The 27766-nt window shown below is 42.2% G+C and overlaps 1 protein-coding gene across 2 annotated transcripts in view; it reads right to left on the bottom strand.

Moving 5' to 3' along the window:
* Window positions 1-27766, bottom strand: part of CLCN1 (chloride voltage-gated channel 1) — a 102678-nt gene that overhangs the window by 32286 nt on the left and 42626 nt on the right. Inside the window, exons 2-14 of one of the 2 annotated variants that reach the window (XM_077258088.1) lie at window positions 25287-25425; window positions 25066-25197; window positions 24269-24397; window positions 22589-22722; window positions 16776-16853; window positions 14710-14788; window positions 12828-12953; window positions 12317-12401; window positions 12129-12230; window positions 11769-11853; window positions 7039-7188; window positions 4836-4905; window positions 4592-4702 (exon numbers count right to left, since the gene is read on the bottom strand). In XM_077258088.1, the coding sequence (XP_077114203.1) occupies window positions 4592-4702; window positions 4836-4905; window positions 7039-7188; window positions 11769-11853; window positions 12129-12230; window positions 12317-12401; window positions 12828-12953; window positions 14710-14788; window positions 16776-16853; window positions 22589-22722; window positions 24269-24397; window positions 25066-25197; window positions 25287-25425 (1420 nt within the window). Of the gene's footprint in view, window positions 1-4591; window positions 4703-4835; window positions 4906-7038; window positions 7189-11768; window positions 11854-12128; window positions 12231-12316; window positions 12402-12827; window positions 12954-13323; window positions 13403-14709; window positions 14789-16775; window positions 16854-22588; window positions 22723-24268; window positions 24398-25065; window positions 25198-25286; window positions 25426-27766 lie in introns of both variants that reach the window. The other variant, XM_077258086.1, reaches the window with a different exon arrangement.

The following is a 27766-nucleotide window of genomic DNA, read 5'->3' as shown; positions in this document are numbered from 1 at the left end:
GATTTTGTTGTAGGTTTTATCTCCTATGCTCTCATTGTCGCTTGTCTGCGACTGTTTTATTGTGTTATGTTTTTGTAGTTATGTTCCCTTTCCTTTTTTTCCCTCACCTGTCCCTCCTTTTAAGCAGCACACTGATAGCATTAGTTTTTGATCCAATGGGAGTCACAGGAGTTCAACCAGTCTTTCATTATGCCTACATCGGTATTAGCCTTGAATGTTAATGGTCTCAACTCTCCTCAAAACGTTCGCTCCTATATGGTCAACTTAAAAAAGCGCGCGCAGATGTAGTGTTTTTACAAGAGACCCATCTTTTAAGTGCAGATAACCACCGAATAGTCTCACGTTTTTATCCGCACCGTTTTTTTTCCAATTCACAGCATAAAAAAGCTGGGGTGGCGATTTTTATTAGCGCTAATCTGTCATTTGAGCTAATTAAAGTTTTACCAGACCCTGAGGGAAGATATCTACTCGTGATTTGCCGTTTAAATGAAGCTCTGTTCTCGTTACTAGCGATTTATGCCCCGAACTCCAAGCAAAACACTTTTCTTAAATCATTATTAGATGATCTATCTCCCTCTATGGTGGGACACAAGTTAATTGCGGGCGATCTTAATGCCCCCCTTAACAAAGCTCTCGACTGTTCGAATCCCCTTTCGTTTAGATCTGACCTGGCCCCCACTACCGCCTCTTTTCATTTACACGACATCTGGCGCTACCTCCATAGTAACGAACGTGACTATACCTTCTTTTCCCCGAGACATAAATCCTTTAGTCGTATAGATTACTTCTTAGTAAATGACTCTCTTCTCCCCTTATGTGTTGCGGCTAGCATTGATACTATCTCTTGGTCAGACCATGCGCCTATTACTTTAACTCTCTCTGACTCCACTCCCCACTCACCCCTAACTTCCTGGAAAATGAATGAACACCTCCTAACCTCAATGACTAATCTTGACACTCTTACCTCTCACCTAAAAGAATTCTTTCTTTTCAACAAAACTGAGGATATTGCTCCAGATATTTTGTGGTTCTCTCATAAAGCCGTAATGCGTGGTCATTTGATTAAATTGGCAGCTTATGCTAAAAAGCAATATAATGCGAGTTTGGACTCCCTCCTATCCAAGATCAAAGATCTTGAAACTTCTCTGCTGTCTTCACAAGATACTAAAACTCTTGCGGATTTAATGAGAACCCGGAATGAACTTCGTTCCCTTCTTCTCTCGCGTGTTGAACTCCAGTTGAAAAAGATCAAATCCAATTATTACAGTATGGGAGATAGAGCTGGTGCCCTCCTTGCCCGTCGAATTAAAAAAACGGAGATCCGTTCTAGAATCTCCCACGTCATCTCTCCTCAGGGAGATACAATTCGCAATCCTATTCTAATTGCCGAACAATTCCGATCTTACTATAACGATCTTTACAACTTGTCTTCCTCCACCTCTACCCCGCAACCCTCACCTGTGGTTATTTCTGATTTCCTCTCAAAAGCTAATCTCCCCTCTTTGTCCACAGAGCACTTAGATTTTCTTAACAAACCTTTTTCCCTTTCCGAAATTCTAGATGTAATTCGGTCTTCTAAAAAACGCTCGGCTCCTGGCCCAGACGGTTTCCCCTATCAATACTACTCTTCTTTCTCCTCTCTTTTAGCTCCTCATCTGTTATCTCTTTTCCAATTCTGGCAATGTGAAGGTCGCATTAAACCTGAAGGACTAAGAGCGTCCATTTCTACAATACCAAAACCGGGGAAACCCCCCACAGACCCGAGCAGCTACCGTCCGATAGCTTTACTTAACTGTGATTTAAAAATTTATTCTAAACTATTAGCGGACCGTCTCAAAATAGTACTTCCGTCTCTGGTGGGGCTGGACCAAGTGGGATTCATCCCTGAACGTCAAGCCAGAGACGCCACAAGAAGGACTATAAATCTCCTGGAGCTTCTTGAGAAGAGAGGTTCCCCCGGTGTACTCGTCTCCCTGGATGCTGAAAAAGCTTTTGACCGTGTACACTGGGGGTACCTAGATGCGGTCCTGGATAAGTTTGCTTTTAGTGGTATATTTAAGTCAGCCATTATGGCCTTATACTCGTCTCCTGGCGCTTTTGTTAAAGCTGGTGGCTTTTCCTCCTCCACCTTTTCAATTTCAAATGGGACACGCCAGGGCTGCCCCCTTTCCCCTCTAATTTTTGCTCTTATTATGGAGCCTTTAGCTGCTATTATCCGTACTCACCCTGCTATCTCAGGCATATCTGTGGGTCCGTTAGATCATAGAATTAGTCTCTACGCAGACGATGTCCTTCTCACTTGCACGAATCCTACTATTTCTCTTCCTTCTATCATGTCTGTTCTCTCGGATTTTTCTAATGCTTCTTTCTATAAGCTCAACCTTTCTAAATCCTCGATCTTTCCAATTAACCTCTCCTCTTCCTCTCAACAAATTCTTTCCGAACAATTCTCCTTCAGTTGGACTCATGGCGGATTCCGCTACTTGGGAATCCACATCTCCCCCATCAAACATATTATTAGAGTTAATTGCGACTCCTTGCTCTCCTCTATCCGTTTATTATGCGCGGACTATGCTGGCCATAATTTATCTTGGGTAGCTCGAATTCAAATTGTTAAAATGATGCTTCTCCCTAAAATTCTTTATCTACTCCGATGTATCCCCCTTCCTTTCCCTAAAAAATACTTAAACCTCTTCCAATCAGTCCTGAGTCGTTTCATTTGGAATAACAAAACTCCCAGAGTTGCGATGTCCACTCTGACCCTCCCATTCTCTAAAGGCGGATTTGGAATGCCTGATATTTCAGCGTATTATTCGGCAATCGTCTTAGATATAGCTAGAATTTGGTGGTTAGAATCCCCCCCCTCACAATGGCTACAAATTGAATCATTTTATTCTCCGCGGGGTTCGATTAGACTTCTCTTGGAAATGAGCCTTCTTCGTCGAGTCTCTCCTCCTTTCACCCTTAGTTCTATTCAAAGTACCCTCGCGCCCTGGCAAAAATTTAAGAACTCACACTTTCCTTTTCTTTTTAAGTATATTTCACTGCAGGCGGTGAGTGCCCTTATGGGAGGGATGTCCTTTGCCTCTTAGGTGAATGATCTCACTCCCATAACTCTCTTGTCTGACCTTCTGGAGCGGGGCAGTATCTCCCCTTTTAATGTCATCTCTGCTAAACTATCCCTTCCTCCCACAGCCTTGTTCTCCTACCTTCGACTCCGACATTTTTTAAATGCGGTATCCATTCCAGTGTATGACCCGTTTGAAATTAACCTATCGCTACAAGCCCTTTTTGGTCAAAATAATCGATCCTGCCGCGGAGTCTCTATTATATATAAAGCCCTCCTTGCCTCACGTTACGTGACTAAACTCCCCTATATGGTTAGGTGGGAGTCCAAGCTTGGCTTTTCTGCCCCCTTAGAACAATGGTTGTCTGCTTCAGGCCATGCTGCTCATTTTACTCGCTGCATTAATCATCTGGAGCAATCGAAAAAACTTATGTTTAATTGGTATTTAACCCCAGCTCGAATTGCCAAATTTCGTGGTCCGACCCCTTCCCTCTCCCCTACATGTTGGAAGGGTTGTTCTGAATTAGGTTCGGATGTTCACATGTGGTGGTTCTGTCCCGAGGTGAATCGTTTCTGGACTTCTGTGGGTGACCTCCTCTGTTCCCTCACAGGTCTTCCCATAGTTCTAACTCCCTCCCTAGCTTTATTGGGTTTAAACTTGGAAGCTTTTCCTTGTATACTTAGGCCCATTATAACAAATACCCTAATTGCGTCGCGTCAAACTATAGCAGCGCATTGGAGATCATCAGCTCTCCCTACGCTATCTGAAACGATTTCACGTTTAAATTCTCACTGTGATTATGAAATTATGCTTGCACACGATTTAGACCAAAAAACTAAAGTTCTGAATTGGTGGGACCCCTGGTTATCATCTGTTCATAACACAGTTAAGGTTCCTCCCTGACTCTCTTTGGTCCCACTTCTTTTATTTTCACTAGACTACGCTGTGAATGTTTTATTTTATGGTTCTCTTACTTTATACTATACATATTTAGTAAATGGTGATGCTGCTCTCCTCCCTTCTCCCTCTCTCCCTGTTTACTTTGATCACTTTACTTGTTACCTTCATGATCTATGTTCATGATTGCTGTTATTGACATTTGATTTGATCTTTCTTATACTATATGCATGTTACTGGTATAATCCTAATAAAAATTTATTGGTTTAAAAAAGGAAGGAGGATATATTAGTGGAAGGGTCCAGGACGGGGGACATATATTACTGCGAGGGGTCAGGATAGGGGACATAATTACATTATGAGGGAGGCCCCACATATGTCTTTATAGGATTTAGAATGCTACAAGGGCCCATGCCACTGTCTGGGATGCAGTATATACCGTATGTACGGTGAATAGATATTTCTGTGATGATTTTTCTCCGGTTTTGTCTACAGATAATCTGTGATTCGGATCCGTTATTTGTCTATTAATAACATGAATGTAACATTAGTTACAGGTTAGTTATTATCCTATCAGACTGCAAACTATAAAGCTGGAGAACTTCTATCAGTCAGGAGATAGTCACCGATCACGGCGTAGCCCCCCGGTAATATTTTGTAGACAATCCCATCAAAGAGGATTCCATCGGGAAAGAGATAGGCCATCAACTCTCCGACGATTCTCCCGAAGGCGGCCCCTAGAGAGAAGGCGATATGTGATGCAGTAGAGGGCTCGCAGAGCTCAGCATGCAGATATTAATCTATGGTGAGATGGGAGGTCGGCTGGGAAATCAACGTCCGGCTGAAGCCATCATCTTCTACACAACTCACCTAATATAAACACCGGCATGAAGGCCCCACAGGGTATCGGCATTGTGGTAGCGATGACCGACATCATGAACTGGAAAAGAAACAGAAGCAAAAGAACAATGTCAATAACCGGCCAGTAATCAGTAACAAGGTCGAGAAATGTAACTAATATGTGCAAAACATGAGACATCTGAATGTAGGTCCTCGGGGGCTGGAAACAGAGACCGTCCTCGGATGTCAATGACCAATTTTTGGCCACGACCAGGGATGACTTCAGGTTGGATTTAAGAAGATTCATTACGTAAGACAAAGTCTGGTGATAACAAGAGTTCGCTATATGAACAACGCAGTGGCACAGCGTGGCTACCAGCACCCGGGGCAAGGATTGCTGAATATTTTGAAACCAGTAAGCCATGGACCAGTAGCGCTCTGGAGTGACTTTCACCAGTCTAGTATCACACAAGCATATGTATTGTATTTTAAGAAAATACATATTTCAAGCTTGCCTTTTGGCCCTCTTTTTTCACCTATCTGTCGAAATCAGGCATAAAATTTAAGAAATAAATAGTTATACATTTTTATGTTTTTACCACATTTGATTTTTTTACTATTTTTTTATGTGGCCATTTTATCACACTAGCCCTATCTGTAACTCCATTCTAAGCCCTAACTCTATCCCTAATCCTAAACCTAACCCTATCTCTTTTGCTAACCCTAAACTTAACAATAACCCTAAACCTAGCCCTAACCATATCCCTTTCATTAACCCTAAACTTAGCCCTAACCCTAAACCTAGCCCTAACCATATCCCTTACCCTAACTCTAAACCTAGCCCTATGTGAAATTTCCATTTATCGCTGGATTTTTGCCAGATTTGACATGTCTCCATCTACAGATTTCATCTACAGCACTTTGCATTAATATGATCGGACTCCTGTGACTTTCTAGTTTACTTTTAACATAGAAATGTAATTGGTGCAAATAAAAAGGAGAATTGGAAACCATAAATTACAGAGATCATAAACCTGTCACTATAGGGAAACAGTTGTAAAAATTCTCCAGTAAATAAAATCCACCTCCAGGCAAATAAGGAGAGGAAGAAATAATGGGATCAAGAAAATGGAACAAGACCGATACTTTAACCCCTCAAGGGTGCAGGTTGGGCCTTAAAGGGTTAGTCCAAGCTTTTACATTTATAATATATCCCTAGGAAAAGCCATTAAAGTATGATAGATGAGGGTCTTACGTCTGGGCCCCCATTTTGAGCACCTCTCAAGTATAGGGGGAGGTGCTGCCCACTTTCGCTACCTTCTCCATTGATTGGCATTGTATTCTTGAAAATTGCCGAGCAATCTATCCATCCTGTGGCTATGCTGTAAGCGTATAAGATGGAAATATCCCTTTATGTATGCTGCAACTTCTTTTGTTTTTTGCTTCCGAAGTCTGAAAATCATGATTTTTTAGTTTTCTATTGATGTAGAATTACTTTGTTTGTTGCTATATTCTGTAAGGTTGGGGATTTTTAAAGGGGAGAAGGGCGGGGGGGGGGGGGGGGAGAATAATGAAATAAATGATCACTATAGAAAGTGTCCAAAGCTGAGACAGAACAGGGAATGTTACAAAATACTTATCCTTGCATCTTCCGCCCCCGCAGTGCCGATTTTGGCAGTTATGCCACCCATGGGGTCCATCACTGGTCTCAGTGGTCCTATGTCATACATGAAAACCCCACTGCTGAGAGCAGTGATCAGTCATGTGGTGATTGATGGATAGGACGCCATCAATTTCAGTGCCAGCAGGGACCACCGGAGGAGCAATGTTGGAGCAACATTGGATTGAAGACATAAGTGACTATTTACTATTCTATCACAACTTTTGGAAAAACCTTCAAAAACTACTTTGACTTACACTGCCTTTTTACTACTTTTCCACAACTATTTTAGCAAATTTTTTTAAGACCACTATGGTGGCTCGGTCGCTATTGATCGTGGCAACTGGGATTGGGGTTGCCACAGGATTTTTGCTTTTGCAATCACCTCCACAGCTCATCGTCTCACCGTGGCTGCCAGTTGGGCAGCAGTGCCCAATACAAATTAGGAAACATCTACAGTTGATGTCAACCATGTTGGCCAAGGATGACCTAACCGATATTTTCTTCGCACCCATGTGAGTTTGCACGTGAAGAATGTGGGAATCACAAGTCTTAATTCCTTGTGGACATTACCTTCATGACAAAGAACAGAGGCAAAGTGACGAAGACGCTGACGGTATCGTTGATGAAGGCGTTCCTGTGTCTCAGTGCTGAGGTGTTACCCTCTTCCTTGGTCCAGGTGTAGTTATCGAATAGCACATTGATGCTCTCCCGAGGCATAATCTGCGAGACCATTGGAGTAAGAAACAGAGAGTTAGTGGGATCAAGAGCAAGACAAAGGAGAGATGGACAATGTGCGCTGGTCTATTAGTTCTTACGAGAGACAATGAAATTAATGTATCAACCAGGGGTTGGGTATTAAGTAAGAGAGACTCATTGGGTGGGAAGGAGAAAGGTGCCGTTTGGTTACGCGAGGCCTTTCCATGATACATTGGCCAGTTTATGGTGGAGATGAATCTGTACTTTGCAGATCCTTAGCATGAAGATAGACAGAGCCAAGGGCCGCCGTCACCACCTGACACACCCAGGCAAGTGCCAGGACGCTGGACAAACAGGGGAACCCACTCACCGCCCACTATCGGCATCTACAGTGAAGAGCAAAAGGGTATGTTTCAGGCTCCATATCTCACCGTCCACTTCTGCTTCTAACGTGAGACAACTGTCATTTTATAGACAATCATCTTTTCTATCTCATACATAAATGTGACCTGTGACTATTTAGCATATGATCAGTTATGCAGATTCTCATCATGTTGCTGCATTGTTGTTGTTTTGCTCCTGGTGCTGGAAGAATCTTTTATTCCTGAATACTACAAATTACAACCAGTTCTCACATTCCCTAATAGCTCAGTGTGTTATTAGGCTGATTCACAAGTGAGGGGTCACTGGTTCGAATCGAGGAGTAGCCTTGAATTTGATTTCCCAAGAAAAGAGAAACAGCATCATCCAGCTCATCGCTAGCGGTCTATTAGCCAAGAAAATTGCCAAACTGCATCATGTGAGCGCCATGACAGCTGGAAGAACACGAAATGAAGTCCGTCCATTCAGAAGCCAAGAGGTGGACGTCCAGGCAAAATATCAGAGTCAACAAGTCGGTTCAGCACAAGGTCTATCAGTTCTGGTGCGACAAACACAACAGTGGAGGAGACTCGTAAGCTTCATAATAGTGAGATCACAGACGTCCATGTAAGAACATTACACAAGTCTGGAATGGTGGCCAGAAAAAAGGTGAAGAAGCCTCAACTTCAGTATCATCAAAAGAAGAGTCGGCTCAAGTTTTCAAACAAGTATGAAAAGTGGAAGAATGGAAACGAGGGATTTAGAGCAATGAGAAGAAAGTCAATAGATGGCTCTGGTGGGTGCAAATGGGTATGCATAAAACAAGGTAAAAAGGGGCTAACGGAGCGAGAAATTGAAGGAACAGTCATGTTCGATGGAGGACGACTGATGATATGGGGTTGTTTCACAGACAAAGGAGCTGAATACTTGATGGTCTCAATGCTGAGCTATAGGTGAGTATCCTACAAGACAAGTTACATTGTACATTCGAGTACTATGGGCATGAAAAGGATGACATTGTGTTCCAACAGGACAATGACACAAAGCACACGTAGAGATTGAAAAAGAAATGGGTAGATGACAATGAAGTAGAGGTGCTGGATTGTCCCCAGACCTCAACCCAATCCAACACTTGTTGGTAGAGGTGAAGAAAAAGCTGTATAAGACCCAAGTGAGGCGACCAGTATGCAATAACATTGGGAATGTGCCCTCAGCCTGGGGGCAGCATGTATTTTGTATGTGTAGGGAGAACCAAGTTGATTGTCTCTCCTGTGTATCTGGGCTGGAACCGTCGGGGCTGTCACCAGTGTTGCAGGGGGAAGAAATTGCTGACCGGAGCAGTACAGGGCACCTGACTGATGGGGGCGGGTCGGACTTAAATAGCAGTTTGAGCGGGAAGACAGGACACTTGGCGGGGACCGAGCTTGTGAGTAGTAAGACGGTTAACTCCCTCTTCACGGACCCACACCTGCTTGCTGCTGCCGATGCTTCCTACCCTCAGCCCAGAGAGAATTCCTCACTGGGTAGTGACCAGGATAGAGTACAGACATTCGCACCGCTCACCACCGCGGAGGCACCGCTTAGTCCCATCCTTGCAGTGTCTGCTGAGGACCGGCCCGCACCTGTGGCTGTGCCTGCTGGACTGTGTGCTCCTACTGCGGCCTTGCTCACTGAGCTCTCTGCTTCTTCTGTGCCTCCGACCATCACTTCTGCCTCACCGTGTGCACGTATCAGGAGACCGCGTGCCGAAGAACCCGGAGGATTCGTCGTCGCAAGGAGAAAATGCATCGACCATCTGCGGGACCAGATCGGAGACATCTTGCGCCGCCTGAGGCACCATCGTGGGATCTTCCTGCCGCCTTTCTCCAGCGCACAGAGACTGATAAGTTAACCTGTTACATTCTATTGCATTTGACTTTCCCCCTATCCTCCAATCACATTCCTTACACCCCTGCTTGTACCATTACTGTTCCTATCCATAAAGAATCTGTTAACCCTTGTTCTGCCTCCTGTGTGTCACTGCATCCTACGCACCTGCTAGCATCCTACATACGGTATGCACTGGTTGTGTTAAGTCTTGTTTGCAGGAAAGTTTTTCATTTGCCCCCAGATGAAATATGTTATCCCTACAGCCCTACTTCCAGCATGGTCCTCTGCCCTGCAGCTCTACCCCATGGAGAGCCAGCCAGGGATCAGGATCCTTCATAGCTTTGGTTTCAATCAGTTCACAGTAGGCACCAGGTGGAGCAGAGTCACACAGCGGTGCCTGTAAGCTGCTCTTACACATCAGATGGTGTCTGATATGCTGTCCCATTCTCACTTTGCAGGCAATCATGGCTTGGAATTTCTATATGAACGCTGTTTAACAATGGCCGACACTGGGCCATTGTCTGTCCAGAAGGCCATTGGTCATGTCGTAGACTGATATAATATCTGTGCATCATGAATCATGGTATGTGTTAAAGGGCCCACTGAGACTTTTTCACCAGGGGCCCACGAAAGCCTAGAGCCGGCCCTGACAGAGCATTATGTGCACACATAGTCGTAGAGATCTCCAGCCTCCAACTGTGAGACGTACAACTGTCTCCACTCTGGAGTTGTAGTTGTGCCGATGAAGAGCCGCCAGATGGAGATCACCGATATGGAATATATGCTTCTTACTTTGCCTTAATTGTTTGCAGTAGCAAACCATATTATCTGGCAAAAAAATTGGATGAATATCAGCCGAACACCCTGGAACCTGGTGGCACCAATCAGCCATCCAAAGTACATGGGGTCCTCCTGGCTCCAGAGGAGATAAGGATCAGACAGATGGATTTCAATTCATTTCATTTCCTTCAACAAGGAATTGTCCCAGAGGATATTAATTGCAGCTTATTCTCCAGTTCAAATTCAGAACACATGCGCGCTTAGATTAGTAGAGCATATGTCATGATTCAGTCCGAAGACTGTTTCATGTTGTCCTCTCCCTGGTCTGGTTGTGCGGGGGTTAACCTTCTTTGCCTCGTTTTGGGTTCTTTAGGTGTATTTCTGCCTGCTGTGGCTTGCAGGCCAATGTCAGTGATAGTTCATGCTCCCAGGCTAGAGCAGCTGACCCCTTGATACTGCATTTGTCCTCTGTCCGTTTACTCTGTTCCCGTGACTTCCCTTTCCTGCCACCCCACTTGTCTTAGTGTTCTCTCACTGTACTTGGATCTCTTGGTATGTGACCTGGCTTGTCTTCTGACCTGTTTTACTGTCTCTCGTCTTGGTTATCTCTGCTCCCGTCTGGCTATGTTTTCTGGCTAGTATTTGACCACGTGTATTGCTGTGACCTCTGGTACTTCCTGTCTTGACAGTTTCTGACTCGGCTCGTCTGACCACTTTTTGCGTTTGTGCTGCTGCTCAGTGGTGTTACGCTGGGTGTGCAACCTATCTTCCCTGACACCATCCTCTGGTGGAGGTTGCGCTATACTGCACTGCAGCAACATTACAGTATACATGTATATAAGGGAAATTAGAAAAATAACTGTTGGCTGTTCAGCTATCCAAAACATATGGTCAGGTTCTTCTTTACCTAAAATGTTTTATCACTTAGGACATTCCTTTTTTAAAGGATCTTCTTATGATGATCTCATCATAGAGTACCCCGATTTTGGGGCTTGCAATGATTCACTGCAATTGTTTGGGGAATTTAGCAGTAAGTGTTTAATTTCCCTGCAGCACCTCCAGAGGTGACATAAAGTATGACATGGTTCCATTTGAAACAATAGGCCAGGTCCTCCTATGAGAAAAGTGTTTGTTTGTTTTTCCAGCAACTCTCACAGATGAGGCTCCTGGCAGACTGAGCAAATAGGGTGTCCGAAAATGTGAAAATGTTTTGTATTTTTTTTAATTGAAAAATTTGGGAGCGACATGACTTCAAGTATATACAATGCATGGTGAGATTTCCTTGAGTCATGTTCATCGATGGTCCATTTAGACCATATGCCCATCACTTAGAGGAAGGTTAAGTTTAGAGGTCAAAGAGTTTACATTTGTTACTTTTTAAAGAAAATTTTAATGAGACTTTACTAAAACCCTGATAAATCCTGATGAAATTTTCTCAGAAAAAAACTACAGCAGAAAATTCTCTGTTGGGTTCCCACTAGAGCGGCAAAGGGAAAGTAGACGATGTCATGTCAACATCAGGTCGTCGGAGGGGTAGAGACACGTCATTGCCCCTTTAGTTGGTTTTTATGCTCTCCGGTAGGACACAGGCTTACCTCTCCAGCCATGAACTGTCCGAATCCCTTTGGGAACGTAAGAGTTGCAATGCAGAAAGTTATCACAGCCGGGTAAATGAAGCGACTAAGGAACAAAAGGAAAAACAAGAACAGAATTAACATTTTTGAAGCTTCAGATAAATTATTAGATAACAGATTTTTCGATCGTACTCGAAACAGAAGTCATTTTTGTAGGAAAAATAGAAAAAAAAAACCATATCAAAGAAGGTGGGAGTTACCACGAGGGTCTTCTTCCAAACATCGGCACGTCATGTATAAATGGATGGGAGCTGATGGGGTTTTTTTACAGAAACTAGTTTGCATTTTATAGATTTTGGAAGAATTCAGTCCTATACTTACTAACGGCTCAGAAAACTGCTCAGGGTTTGGTTCTGGCGGATTCCAAGCACCACTTGTCGATTCAAGAACACAAAAAAGGCCCCGAGGAAACCGCAACAGATTCTGCACATAAAAAATATCAAAAATATCATTATAGTCATTGTGAAATCTCAAGGTTTCTAGGAACTAAAACTCGGAGGAGACTTTACCCGATCACTGCAAAGGCTGGTAACTCCTGGAGGTCAAAGGGGAACTCCATGCGGAAATTGGTGCGGAAAAGTGCAGTAATGGTGACTGAAATAGACAAGCAACTATTATTCCTTATGGAGCTCAATGTATAAATGTTTGCAAGAAGAGGTGGAAAATGTCGCTGCAGGAGCCGACTACACATGGTTATTTGTTGTCTGTATCCATGAATACGTATCGGTCTGTGTCAGACCTGTATACACAAAATGGAAAAATGTATTTTCTTTTTTTTTTAAGACTTTTTGCACACTTGATTTACTCAATATTTTAGATGCCTTGGAGCCTGGGTAGGAAAACATGGCGACGTGGACTATCATCGAATGGTTTGGAGCAAACAACCAGGCAAGACCAATAAAACTAGTTATAAAAGTGTACACACCCTTCAAATTCATCAAATTTACTGTCTATATTTACAAAATGTTTGTGGGTTTGGGGGCAAAATTCCAAATATTTGGGGTAATAATCTCAACCGACCTGCATCCTTGTTCCATACAGCGAGGACCCGGAAAATGAAGGCACTAAATGTTGCTGCAAAGAATCCACGCCAGTAGTTCCTCACCGCAAAGTAGGAAGATGTGACCTCAATACTGAACAAGACACCTGTAGGACAATTCACAGTGACATGGGAGCACCATGATCACACTCTTTATCTGGAGCAAAGGACGGGACAAGGAAATAGACAACTCACTCAGGCACTTATCGAATATGGAATTCTTTGATTTGTCAAAAGTTTTGATCGGTGGTGGCCTACTGATTGCTGGAAGAAAGGGGGCTGAATGAGGACAAAAACCTTCTGTATAGTTATATTTGGTTCTGAGTGACAGTCCCAAGAAATTGGGCAAATGGCTCAACAATTGGTGAAGGTCTCAGCATCAGAACTTCCCACCGATGAAAACTTCTGCCATGTCATGATGGTCTACCTCACCTAAGACAGACAGGACAGCAACAAACATAGAAGAATTGGACTTGCCTCCTAACGGGGTTCCAAAGCAACAGCCGACACCAACAGCGCATCCCACAGTCAATACGTCAGTGTAATAATACGCCTGCTACTGATAGGCCATGAGTGACCACAGGACACAGCCAAGAGAAAGAAAGACCACCGAGATATGGACGATCACAAAGAGATGAGATGCGGTAATGGATACAAGGAGACAAGTGGAAGGAGGGACAACGACAGGACAAAAATGGCCAATGAAGGCATAAAACAAAGACAAAAATGAAGACAAAGAAAGGGTAAAAGAAAAACAAAAGCACAAATAACAAAAAAGAAGAAAGAAAAAGAAGATAAAATCAGCAAAGATCTCATGACAGCCTGATTATCATAGAATGCTTTGTGCATGCAGCCGAGTCCTTTCCCAAGGTTGGAGAAGATATCAGACACAAGTGACCAAGGGCTGATGCTCTCCCAACTCAGGGAAGAGAGAAAAGCAATTTGGTGGAAACCAAACACCACAGTATGCAGGGAAGTTTAAAGAAGACCCAGGCAAGATGCACGGAGCAATGACAGAGGAAGAAGTTAGGTTGAGATGAAGTCAATGTCACTCTGGAGGGATCTACATGAGACACAACATTATGATTGGCCAAACCCAAGCACCGTTAACGTGTGATGTGACAGTCTAGGTCTTCTAATATGGACTGAAGGTGCTTATACAAATAGACGAAAGGAAGATGACAATTTAGGCAGTATCGGTTTTTCCCGCAATGAAAAAAAAGACTGGATATGTTGGAATTCAACATGTCCATTCCTTGCTTCAGAGTTAATATGAGGTTCTAGACCAAAAAGGTATGGTAGCTGCAGATTTTGCTCTCCCCTTTGAAAACCCACACACATTCTGCTGAGCTAAGCAGACATATTAATGGTGGAGTCGGGAGGAATAACCGTCTAAAGTGTATGAGCATCTTAATACATTAGGATGATGTCTTAATTACCGACTTATTTACCCAAACGCATTAATTTTCTTCTTTTCCTAATCTCTGCTACCAATTCCAGTTCCATGACTTACTCTTAAAACACAGAATGTTACTGAGTATGTCAAAAATCAAGACTTTCCAAGGACAGAACCCAAATTTTGCAACTCTATTTTGGGGAGTGCGGTTGTGGACAGAGTAAAGCAGATTATTGCATGGTTTGCACCAGTTTGCGATTGGGCTTCAGATGTCACTTGGAATCACCTCCTTGGAGTCATGATAGAATGGAAATACACCTGGGTGGTTTTACCAAATTGCGTCATCACACTGTGTTGCTCATGTAGCTGCCTCCGTTTGACATAATACATAGAAAGTAGTCAGAGGGGATAAAGTTTAGAGCTCAAGACAGCCAACACAAGAGTTAACATTTATAGGCAGCACTTGCCTCCAAGTGGGGCACCAAAGCAACATCCAACCCCTACAGCACAGCCAGCGGCCAAAAGATCCAGACTTCGAAAAGGGTCCTGAGTAAGGGCGTCACATATATGTGAATGGATGAGGCAGTTCATAGATGCATTTATTATTATTATTACATGTTTTCTTCATATAATAATTGATCTATTTCACAATGATTTACAGCTAGAACCTCCATAGTCTGATTAATATGTGTGATGTAAACCAGTGGTCTTCACCTTGCAGCTCCCCAACTATTGTGAAGCCACTATCTTCACGCTCCAGCTTGTGGGTAGCTCCAGTCTAAAGGTTAGAGATAAGGAACTGGTTACCCTTAATAGAAACTTTGATAACATCCATCACCTATCCATGTGAAAGGAGATAAATGTAGGATCACTGGATCCTCCTTGAGCACTACAACAGGGGACCCGAGTAGTCCGATTCACCTCAACTCTCATCTCATGAAGGTCCAAAGAATGGAAAGTTCTCTAAATATGTCAACTTTATCCCTAGTGCCTATTGAATTATGGAGAAGTTAGCAGATCAGCCCTCAATGTCTCACGTTCCAGCCTGGTTTCCCAACAATGGACTATCGGCATGAATGCTACTAACTAAGTCTTCACCAAAGGTCATGAAGGATTCACTTCATCATGGATCAGAAATATCTAAGGACATTTTTTAGCACGTTACAGACTCTATGAATAACTCATATTCTTAGGGCAAAGGTGGTTCATATCCAGTGTTTGAAAGGTGCAAGGAAAAGAGGAGACCACTGAGTGTTTGCTGACTTTGTTTTCAGGTAAGCGCGAAGACTTATCTGTCTACAACCGCTTCCTATTACACTTGCATATGTTTAGGCGCACACAAATAACGTTTGGGGGGAGTTTTCCAAAATGACACAGGAAAATTAAACACTCGTTCAAGAGTCAATCTGGTCCAGTAATCACCAATGGAGCAACCATTTAGGGAGGAATTGGATTTCGCCTAAGGGTATTCACTTTCCAGAATGCAAGGGATGGGGCACACGGCATTAATTGGCAGTGGTGGCAGCGTACAGGGGAGAAGAGGATATTGTTCTTTGTGGAAATTTGCTGCTAAGTTTGTCTTTAGAGATGATCGACAGATGATTGATCTTCTGGGATATGAACAGTTGGACAAGGAAGCTGAATTTGTACTGAGAAGTGAGATTTTTTGGAAAGCTTTTTCATTTTTCCAGGTAGACATTCTAGACCTTCTTCTTTGTTTCCTAATACAATGGTTCATGAATCCTTCATGGTTCCGTACTATGAAACCACACCTGCCTTATTTGGCCCGTGTGCCTACTCTGGTGGTATTCTCAACTAGAAGTATCTCTGTAATTTGACATGTGACGTAGCGTGCCATGATTGTTTTTCATTGGATTATTAATCCAAATAAAAAAGGAGACCCTTTATTTGGATAGGTGCAACCATTAGAAAAGAGTCGGTCAAAAACACCAGTTCCGATGGGATTTCCAACTGTCTGATGTGTATGAACAGCAATATGGGGGAACGTTGGTCCTGGCACGTTGGATTTTACCAAAGGTGTGTGGTCCCTCTTCTGAGTCCAACTATATGGGGGAGTCGGGAGAAATAACTGACCAAAAAACGATAACACAACAACTGCATAAAGTTTATGAGCAGCTTTATCTACAAATAAACATGTTACATTTCTTGTTACTGTTACTACAGATCGGGTTATTTTAGATGAAAGTGTCTTAAATGTGGAAATGATATGGGGAGTGAGAATGGGTAACTCGATGGAAGCAAAAAAAATCAGCATTTCTTGACTGTTAGTTCAATTATCATCACATAATGGGATGTCATTATATTGAATCATTTACGTGTGGAAAGTAGAACAATTAATATGAGAGCTTCACATTATCACAAGATTAGTGCCAGCTAAAATCACTCTAAACGTTCTCCTGCCAAGTCAAAGCCAAGGCACCTGGAGCCCACGCCAGTCATTGCCAGGCAAAGGGGGCAAAGTGCCAATCGACACAAAGGCAAACACGGCGTTCGGTTAACTTTAGCTCCTTACCTCGTAGACGCCACAAAACACAGACATGAACTTGCTCAGGACGGCCGCACAGATACTCGAGATGTGCACAAATGGGCCCTTAAAGAACAAAAGTGGAGGAATTAATAGCAACATTTTTAGAATTATGTCTGCTAAATGAAATAATAATTTGCACTGATGAAGTATAAAAGGCAGGAACAGATCGGAGTCTAGGAGCAGCTGTGACACCGGTCATGCTCTAAGACTCCTTCTGGGTCCGGTAGTCAGGGACTAATCAATAGTTCGTTCATGTTCAAGTTCTGAGCAGAATTGTATTTTGGCTTTTCGTCATCGGTTGCTGCCCTAGCCAGGGCACAGATGCTTGTTGGAGCCCCCCGTGGCACCATGCCCAACAAGCCCCTGTGATCTAATTAGAAAATAATTTTGCTTGACGTTTCCATCCCTTCTAGCTGGTTATCTGATATCAATATTGTAAAATGTGCTAATCAAACCTTGGTGGAGATGAGGTTCAAAACATGTTTGTAAGAGAAGCATGTGATTTCAGTGTAGCCAAGTGATTCTTGCCTGCGAGGCAAACTACGGCTCGCTGAATGAGAAGCCAAAAAAGATTATTATTAATAATAATAATAATAATTATTATTATTATTATTATTATTATTAAAATTATCTTAATTTCTGCAATGCAAAAAGACAAAGTACAGAAAACTCGTGTGATGCACATGAGGTATTGATTGTGCATGTATTGCATTTTATACAAAAGCACATGCAATAATTGTGCTCTGCCCCATTAAGTATGAACTGCTGTTATTTTTCCATATACTATATGTAATAATATGAGAGACAGTAGCGCTTTTCTGTACGTAGTAGGTGAGCATTAATGTTACCATTAAAAGAAAAACCTTTCATGTCCTGAGGTTGTGCAGTTCGGGCACAACTCCATAAAACTCATGGATATGGATGAGTGAACCTGAACTGTAAAGTTCGGTGATTCTACCGGTGTCTGGTGCTGGAACTTCAGACATGGACTTCCCCCAAATGTCTGTGAGAAGTCTGTGTTACTGATCGGAGTTCGGATACTCCATAAAATGTGTTGAAAGGCTGCAGTGCAGCCAATCAACAAGCTTTAAGGCTGAGGGCATTTCTGCAGCCATCACAGCCATGCCAAGTATTGACATGGCTGATTGGCCGGCGCCACCCGTGACTGACCCTGGATAAATACTAGATCACGGGTGCCACCACCATTGTGCTCTGACTAGCTTAGGGATAGTTCTAGTAAGGGACAGTGTAAACAAAACTAAATAAATTATTTAAAAAAAAAAAAGACATAGGGTCCTCTGTGTTTTTAATAACCAGCCAATGGAAAGCAGACAGCTGTGAGCTGGTGTTATGTTGGGAAAGGGGTAATATCCATGGACTTGCCCTCAACTGTCTACTTTGCCTATTCTGGTTCTTAAAAATGGGAGACCCAACAAAAAAATGACATGAAGTCTCCCCTAATTTTAATAACCAGCTAAGGCAAAGCAGACAGCTGTGAGCCAATATTACTAGGCTGGCAAGATCTATGGATATTGTCCCCTTCCCAGCATAATAAGACCAGCTCACAGCAGTCTGCTTTTCTTTGCCTGGTTATTAACAATAAGGGGACCCCACATCATTTATTTTCATTAATTAATTAATTTATTTATTAACAAGTACAGCAAACTACACACCTCTACTTGGACCTCCACCTGCTGGTTCAATATTATTTTTTATATTTTTATTCTATGTTATTTTTAGTAATTTCCCTATCTACACTTGTTTGCAGGGCACTTGTCCTTCTCTTACCCCCATTTGCTGTCTTTTTCAGCACCCTAGTCCTTACTTCGACCATTTTACCGCCATTTTACATCACCGGAGTTTGGGTCCCCTTTGACTTATATGGGGTTTAAGTCTGGGGTAAGTTCAAGTTCGGGTCAAGTTCTAGTACACAAACTGAACTTTGGTCTAAAGTTTGGCTGAACCCTAACTTCCACGGGTCCACTCATACCTACTCGTGAACTATGGTAGATGGGTGCATCCAACCTGGTTGCTGTGCAAAAGTCTTCTAGGAAGAGTTTCTACAGAGAGTAATCAGATGGAACAAATCCAGGTAACTGGTGCGACTTAAGGCAAAAAATGGATAATTCACTGGAATTTAAAAAAATAAAGATTTACTAAAAAAAACAAACCCATTTCGGCAGTACCCAGCCTTCATCGGGTATCTCACACATGAGGAAGGCTTAGTCAAATTGAAACGTGGTCTTTTTAATAAATCTTTATTTTTATGAATTTCAGTATATGATCCAGTTTTTGCCTTTTGGAAGCCCCAGTTACCTGGATTTTCTCAGTCTGATTATTTTTTATATGTTCAGTTCGATCTACGGAACACTATGCTAGCTGTGTGACTTGGTCGTCCATCAACCTTGGATTATAGTGACCAGATTACACAAATAGCAAAGTTCACCATGGTGCAAAAAGAGCACTCACCTGGTGCTCGTTAAATCTCTTGATTGTAAATCTAGAATTATCTTATGGAAAATCTGCCTTCTTGGCTAATAGAGTTGAGCAAACAATTTTCCAGGACCGTGGTCCAGTGGCCACATCAGCAGTCTATGTCTGCTGGAAAAGAACCCTGCGTCCTGCAACATCCATAACTCCTCCTCTGACTAGCTGGCCACCGCAACATCGTGTTGCAGAACCCCCTTCCCCCCAAACGTCCCAGTGGACTACTAATCAGAAGAATTGCCGGTAGTAGAAAGTTTGCAGTGCGCTGGTCCAGCGGCAATGAACTACTAATGTGACCGCTAGACCAGGGTCTTATAGTTCAACTCTGTTGACAAGTATATGTGGATAACAGGGTCAGAGCTTTGACCATTGGAAGGCACAAGCTTCGATAAACAATTTACCCCTAGACATGATTACTAAAATTAGTTTTGCCAATTTTGTAGCAGTTCAGTCCCAATTTCCTGTCTGGAAACATCATTTTTTTCAACACAATTGCTCTTAATCTTTTGGACATCGTAATATTTTTCATGACTGCCCTAAGAGTCCAGCATAACATTAGCACAGGTGACTTTGGAGCAATCACTCACCACTGGAGTCTACTTCTTATGGGTTGCCTTAGTAATAACCTATGGATTGTGCTGATCTGTCCTATATGTACAGTGATTGCGCTATAGATTTTTATTTTTTTAAGAGCCTTCAGCTTGATCTTAAACCATGGCGACTTGATGGATGAACGCTCTGTAGGAAGATCGATCTGGTACAAGCCTAGATAGGTCCACCAGGGTCTTCTCCACCACAATCGAGATACTATAAAGCCATCTGATTACTGGTCTTCCTCTTCACCTTGTTTCCTCTATTCTTCTCACCATGACGTCTTCTCCAGTGATTCCTCTCTTTGTATGATGTGTCCAAAGTAGACAAGCGGTATCTTGGTGATCTTTGCTTGAGTGACATGTCCGGCTTCATTTGTTCCAAAATTGATTTATTTGTTCTTCTTCCCATCCATGGTATTGATAGCATCTTTCTCCAGCACAACATTTTGAAGGTGTCGATTCTTCTTTTGTCTTGTCTCTTTATCGCCCAGGTTTCGCATCTATATGTTACCACAGAAAAGACCAGACTACGTACGAACCGAGTCTTCGTCACCAGTGAACGGTTCTTCGATTTGAAGACCTTGTCCAGTGATTTCAATGTTGATTTGCCCATAGCGATTCTCCTATTGACTTCGTTACTGCTTTTTGATTGATCACTGATCTGAGTAGGTTGAACCTCGTTACAACCTCCAGTTCGTCACCATCCATATCAAATATGTCCTGGTTGTACATGGCAGTAGTCAATGTCTTTTTCTTTTTTGTGTTGAGTATGAGTCCCATGTTTGAGCTTTCCATCTTGACACTCCGCAATAAGTCTTTTATTCCATCCACATTTGTTGCTAACAATGTTGTATCATCTGTACAGTGATAACATTTCCCTTGGTAAATCCCAGGAACCCGGCTCCGACATTCCCAGTAAATATAAGTCATTGCGTTCTCTGCTAGTGGGAATGTCTCCCTGGATAACTTGGTATATTTCCATTCAGGAGTTTGGGAAAACTAGGTGACAATCCCTATGGCGGCACCATATTAGGGCTGCGTTATCTCCTGCGTTGAGCCCCTTTGGTTTGTGTCGTTCAGTCATTACTGGCGGCAGCTGGTGCTTAAGTTATTGCAGAAGAATTTTCACTGAACGTGGCCCCTGATAGGGAATCCCTCCCAAGTACACCCTGCGCATCTCTCCATCCCATCACAACCGATCAAGTAACGGAGCTCCTGCCGAGAGTCTTATTTATAGATGGAAATATCATGAAGTTGAAATCCAGAGCAAGAGCGTCTGCTGAATGTTTGCTTTGGACACAGACAGTTGTTGTGTTGACCTGTCCACATGTATTGCATCATGTGATCCGAAGGTAAAGACAATGTGTGGAAATAACACATTATTCATGGATTTCTATGGTACATATTTTTGCTTGTTTTTTCTATATTATTTATATTAACAAAAATGTTGACATTTTGCTTATTTCACACTTATTACTTGAGCACATACAATAAGCCCATTCTTCCTGTTATCTGCGGCTCACTCGTCAGCTTTGTTGTATAGACTAGTACAGAATGAACAGAGCCATTTCATGATGAGAGTTCTATTGTATGTCTTGAATCCTTGTAAAGGCCAAATAGTAACACTATAAACTAAATGCACAGAACAGGCTCATTATGCAGCATCGTATGTTTTATGTATATATCCATATTAAGAAAAATCTTAAAGTCTTGCAGCTTTTAAAGTTATGACTGGAGCACAATAAGCTAACATCTCCTGTTATCTGTAGCTCACTTGATAGCTTTGCTATATGGACTGGGACTTAATGAGTAGAGTCATTTAATCATTATTATGAGTGCTCTATTGTACTGTATTTCATGAATCCTTAAAAAGGCAAAATAGTAATACTAAACACAAAGATAACACTCGATATGCATGCACCACTGGAGCACAAATGAGAAATTAAGATTGGGACAGGACAAACAGAGTAATTTCATTATTATTAGCTCTATCTCATGTTTCTTGAATTCTTGATAATCAGAATAGTAAAACTATAAACTAAACACACACAGATAAGAGTCCAGAAATCGCTGGGGGGTCCGAACTCACAGACTCCCATCAGTGTCTTCTTTTGAGAAGCCTATGTGAGCGAAACTTTTTAAGAGTAAGTACACTTTTGTATATTGTGTAATACTTTTTCAGCCCTTTAGTTCTGAGCAGATTAGTGGGTGTCCGAGTCCTGATTGTAAGGGACAAGATTTCCAAAATGTTGCATTGTTTGAGAAGCAAATTAGACTTAAAGGAGGAATCCACTTAAAGGGTAAGTAAACTGTTGTCTAATTTTTTTTATACCTTTTGACACTTTAATTCTGAGCAGATTAGTGGAGGAGGGGATCCTGGGTCCTGAAAGACCACCGATTTCTCAAAAGACCTTTTAGAAGTGCGGAGGATGGATACAATATAAATTCAAAGGCCTTCTATCGCATCCGTACTCTGCTCCTGTTTCCTGGCTACAGACATCTAAGAGGTCTTTTGAGTGATGAGTGGGGGTCTCAGGACCTGGACACCCATCAATTTGCTCAAAATTAAAGGGCCTAAAATATATATAAAAAATGATACCTCAGTGGATTTCCCCTTTAAATCTCTTTGCTTTTCAATCATTGCAACATTCTTTAAATTTTATCTCTTTTAAATCTTTTTTCCTGTTTTTGCCATGTGATCTCCATGAATGCTCTTACCTCTTTTCCTAGGGGCATCCCACTCCCCAAAGAGGCCGTCAGCCCAATCACTTTGGCTACGAAGGCTTTGAGAGTCAAGTATTCTTTCAGTACAACACCTCGGAGAATAACTTTCATTTCTGGGATGCCGGATCCTTAGAAGAAATAACAACAGGAAGAGTTGAGAACCTCAATTTAACTTGATTCAAAAACTGTAATAAAACTTTTTTTTCCCCATTTTTAAAGACTTTTACAATCACTTAAGCATTTATTGGGAATGATCCAGCTCAGCGGTGGTCCAAGAAAACAGGAGATTTGTAAGCAGAACATCCTAGTGCTTAAAAAGGTTCAATTTGTTGCAGAGTTTTTCTCTTTTGATTGGGTCTCATTTCTACTAATACTTACATGGAAGCGCTCCAGTCAGTGATTGCACAAAAGAGAGGAAAAAGAAATTAAATATTTATTAGAAAATAATAATTTGGTGAAATATTTAGCAAAAATTTAAGTAGAATGGGCAATTGATGAGACGACAAATCGTGTAATGAGTTGTCTCGATATGGACTTTCAGATTAGTAGAGGTCCTCCACTGGTCAAAGACCATAATGGCGTGTAAACACTGCTATACCCTTGAGATAGTGGTCATTAAACAGTTCATATGGACTCCGGCATAATCACCCATCTCTGGCCTCAGCTGATCATACATATTTTTTTAATGACCCTTCTGGCATCTTCTTATCTCCCATGGGAACAAAGGACCAAAACTTCTTCTTCCCTTAGGAAAAAATTGGGAGAACCTCATATACAGCCAACCAAAGACAATACTTTTGGCCAACTTTTGCCTTACGTGTTTGGCCAGTCTATGGACACTTAGAGGATATTGAGGTGGAAAGGATTTGGGGAATCGATCCAAGGATCCTTGAAAGGAGATGGGGCAAACAGGTTGAGCGATGTGGTAGGATAGGACGTCAACGTTTGGTGGTTGGGTGTCTGATCTCTCGAGTGCTGAGGAGCTGTACTGTATGTTTTTTGTGGCTCACATAGGCAAAATGGCTGGCAACTGTTGATTGTCCCATTCATCCCTACCAAATAGAGCAGTCTTAGACACCACAAAGGACAATTTTGGAGACAACATGAGGAGGGTAGGAGCTCTATTTTGGAATATTTGGGTATCAGTCCTCATGGCTGAGCACTAGCAACCTCAAATTGGCATGAGTGGCTCGTCTGCTTCCCCTTCACATATATGTCTATAAAGAAGAAGCCGAAAGTCAACGTTAAGAATTAGTCAGGATAACTTGTTGATATTTGTGTTTGTTGGATCCACGGTGGAGACAGAGGGTTATGTAGGGACACACGATAAGACTGGCCTCGATGGGTGACCATAGTCTTAGCTGGGTAAGTGACTCACACCGGGATAGAGTTTAATGATAAATTCACTGTCGAGAGACAGCTGATACAGTCTCCAGTTACCCTGATGGCCCACAACGCTCCTCAAAGATGACCCATCTGAGAAGTTTATGCTACATGCTTCGGAGGCTCCGTAAGGCACATACTAATATGGAACCAACATTAAAGAATTAGGAGGACTTATGTGTGGTATAATGACATAAAATAAGAAAAGATACATACAGAACACAGTAAGATTAAGGCCAAGAGAAGCAGACGACCAATGGCTTCAGAAGGCCAACCATGACACCTACTTACCTATGGCTTGTGGAGACACTAAGTGGCAAAAGACTGCGGCAAATAATATAAGGACGAGAGGGTAGGACACCCAAGCCATATACTGGTACCAGACATTGTGAGAAGCTCTTTCATACATCCACTTATATGCTGGGAACAAGAAAACAGGAATAAGGTGAGATGTTATGGGATAAGAACATTATTACTATATTTAAGGTTTCTTTTCCAGGCTGATATTTATGCCTTGTCCTAAAGAACCTCCAACCATCAGCAGAAAGAAAAGGCCATGCCTTCTATACTGTAGTTCCAGACACAGCGACCTCCAACCAGTGTGGTTGTGCCTGGTACTGCAAGTCAGCCACATTCACATTCATACCACTGCAAACCGATGATAGGACGCCCATCAGTCGTAGATTGAAGAACTATTCTTTGGGACAACACCAATCAGGATAATGAAAGGGAATTTTTTCATTCATTGCAATACCCACGTAGTGACCATTATACCAGAGTGGATGGACCTGGTACTGCAGCCCATAAATACTGCTAATAGGATGGCGTCCAAGTGATAAGACGCCCATGAATCTTACACCGAAAGGACATCAATGTAACTGGAACAATGCAAGAGACTGCATAGCGGGTAGCGCTGTTGCATTGGAGTCTATGAAAAGGTTTGTACTGCAAGCCGCTAATGTACCAAACATAATTATAGCTAGATATTTATGTTGCATCCATCAGAAATGTAAACCACATCGAGTCCACAGTCATATAAAGTTCTAGAATAATTCATATCCTGTAGAAAATTACAAAACCAGCATTACCCTGTAAACTCTTGGCACTGGCATAGTCCATGCTCCAGCTCACCAACGCCATGACAAGACCAAGAAGAACAAGGAAGATCCAATCTTCTCCCAACTTTTTGATGAAATATTTCTTCACCCGTTGAGCGCAAGCTGGAAAAAACGTAATAATAAAAATGAAATAATCATCATGACGTAGGGAGAAAGCTCCGATGATATGATCTCTCGTGATGACGTCTCACCATGACACTTGGAATAGCATTGCTTCTGGACATCAGGGGGCTTGGTTGTGCTGGCACTCGCACTTTGCTTCTCTTGTAGTAATCTGACAGCTTCTTTACGAGCAAATTGAGAAAGTTCTTCCGTATAGTGGCCATAGGTCTGTTAGGAGACACAAGATGTTTCCAATCCGGGTTACAAGGCAAACTCAAAGGGTCAACAGATAATCTTTCTGGCTCCATGAGCTACAACCATAGTAGGGTCCGGTCACCAGCCCACAAGTAAAAAGCTCAAAAATCAATCACCGATGGAGGAGTAAAACGCTTGTTCGTCGGGTGAAATGATCCTTAAGCTTGTTTTCGGCAGCTTATCAATCACTCTGTGTAAACATGTGCTGCCGAGAACAATGACAACCTATGTGCACAAAATGATCCATTACCGACCGTTCTGTGTGCATCTGAAGGGCGGTCAGCCTATCCAAAGAGGCAATCGGCAAACATGAAGCCGATCGGCAGGTGATTGGGTTGACTATCGTAAATCTGCCCAAACGACTGCAGTTTCGGACTACACAGCTTTATTTGCAGTCGAAAATCGAGATCTGCATGAGAGACGCATGTACAACGTGGTAGGAGATTTTATCATCAAGATCATTTACACTTAATTTTTTATGTTAGAGCCATTGGAGAAATAGAACAAAGGTTTATATAGAAAATGTATTCCCGAGCTTAGAACGTATCTCCACAAATATCCCGTCCCGAGATTCTGACCTTCCAAGTATCTCATGAATAAAGCTTTCATAAATGAGCCTGGTCGCAACGGAAATGTAAAAGGCAAGTAGCAAATGTCAGCGGGCAACAATATTAGTTACCACTTTATGATCATTTACTGACTCTAAGACTGGAAACTGGAAATCGTTACAGTAATCGGCAGCATCTGACACTGTTACTTTTTGGCAGTTGGGATTAAATAGATAACAATGAAAAAAAAAGAACAAATTGAAGAACTTGGCACTCGCATAGAGAAGTGGTGAAATAAAGTTCCTTTAATTATTGCATTCAAGGTTTGTTTAACGTTTTCGGTCTTACATCAGACCTTCATCAAAACTGAATGCATGACAGGGTTCTATATAATCCGATATGTAAGGGATGGTGCTGTACATAACAAGAGAGGGCACTGTGTAATAAGGGACGGCAATATACAAAATAAAGGAGACTATGTAATATATACTGTATACATGCATGTGTGTTTGGCTATGTATATATATATTTTTTATATAGATACATGTATGTGTGTGTGGCTATGTGTATATATATATATATATATATATGTATATATATATATATATATATACACTCACCGGTCACTTTATTAGGTACACCATGCTAGTAACGGGCTGGACCCCCTTTTGCCTTCAGAACTGCCTCAATTCTTCGTGGCATAGATTCAACAAGGTGCTGGAAGCATTCCTCAGAGATTTTGGTCCATATTGACATGATGGCATCACACAGTTGCCGCAGATTTGTCGGCTGCACATCCCAAAGATGCTCCATACAAGGCAGGATGGATCCATGCTTTCATGTTGTTTACGCCAAATTCTGACCCTACCATCCGAATGTCGCAGCAGAAATCGAGACTCATCAGACCAAGCAACGTTTTTCCAATCTTCTACTGTCCAATTTCGATGAGCTTGTACAAATTGTAGCCTCAGTTTCCTGTTCTTAGCTGAAAGGAGTGGTACCCGGTGTGGTCTTCTGCTGCTGTAGCCCATCTGCCTCAAAGTTCGACGCACTGTGCGTTCAGAGATGCTCTTAGGCCTACCTTGGTTGTAACGGGTGGCGATTTGAGTCACTGTTGCCTTTCTATCAGCTCGAACCAGTCTGCCCATTCTCCTCTGACCTCTGGCATCAACAAGGCATTTCCGCCCACAGAACTGCCGCTCACTGGATTTTTTTTCTTTTTCGGACCATTCTCTGTAAACCCTAGAGATGGTTGTGCGTGAAAATCCCAGTAGATCAGCAGTTTCTGAAATACTCAGACCAGCCCTTCTGGCACCAACAACCATGCCACGTTCAAAGGCACTCAAATCACCTTTCTTCCCCATACTGATGCTCGGTTTGAACTGCAGGAGATTGTCTTGACCATGTCTACATGCCTAAATGCACTGAGTTGCCGCCATGTGATTGGCTGATTAGAAATTAAGTGTTAACAAGAAGTTGGACAGGTGTACCTAATAAAGTGGCCGGTGAGTGTATATATATTTCTCACTGCAAAATGCAAATAAATGTATATAATTTACACAATGTGATTTTCCGGACTTTATTTTTGATATTCTATCTCTCAGTGTTAAAATTAATCTACCCTTAAAATTATAGACTGTTCATGTCTTTGTCAGTGGGCAAACTTACAAAATCATCAAGGGATCAAATACTTATTTCGCACACTGTACATGTGATCACGTGCCGACTAGACATGCGTGGCTTCACTCCATGAAAATGAATTGATC

Source organism: Ranitomeya variabilis, chromosome 4, assembly GCF_051348905.1.
Source record: "Ranitomeya variabilis isolate aRanVar5 chromosome 4, aRanVar5.hap1, whole genome shotgun sequence".
NCBI classification, from domain to species: Eukaryota; Metazoa; Chordata; class Amphibia; order Anura; family Dendrobatidae; genus Ranitomeya; species Ranitomeya variabilis.
The sequence above is the reverse complement of the archived record's forward strand: the minus strand, read 5'-3'. Positions and strand labels throughout refer to the sequence as shown.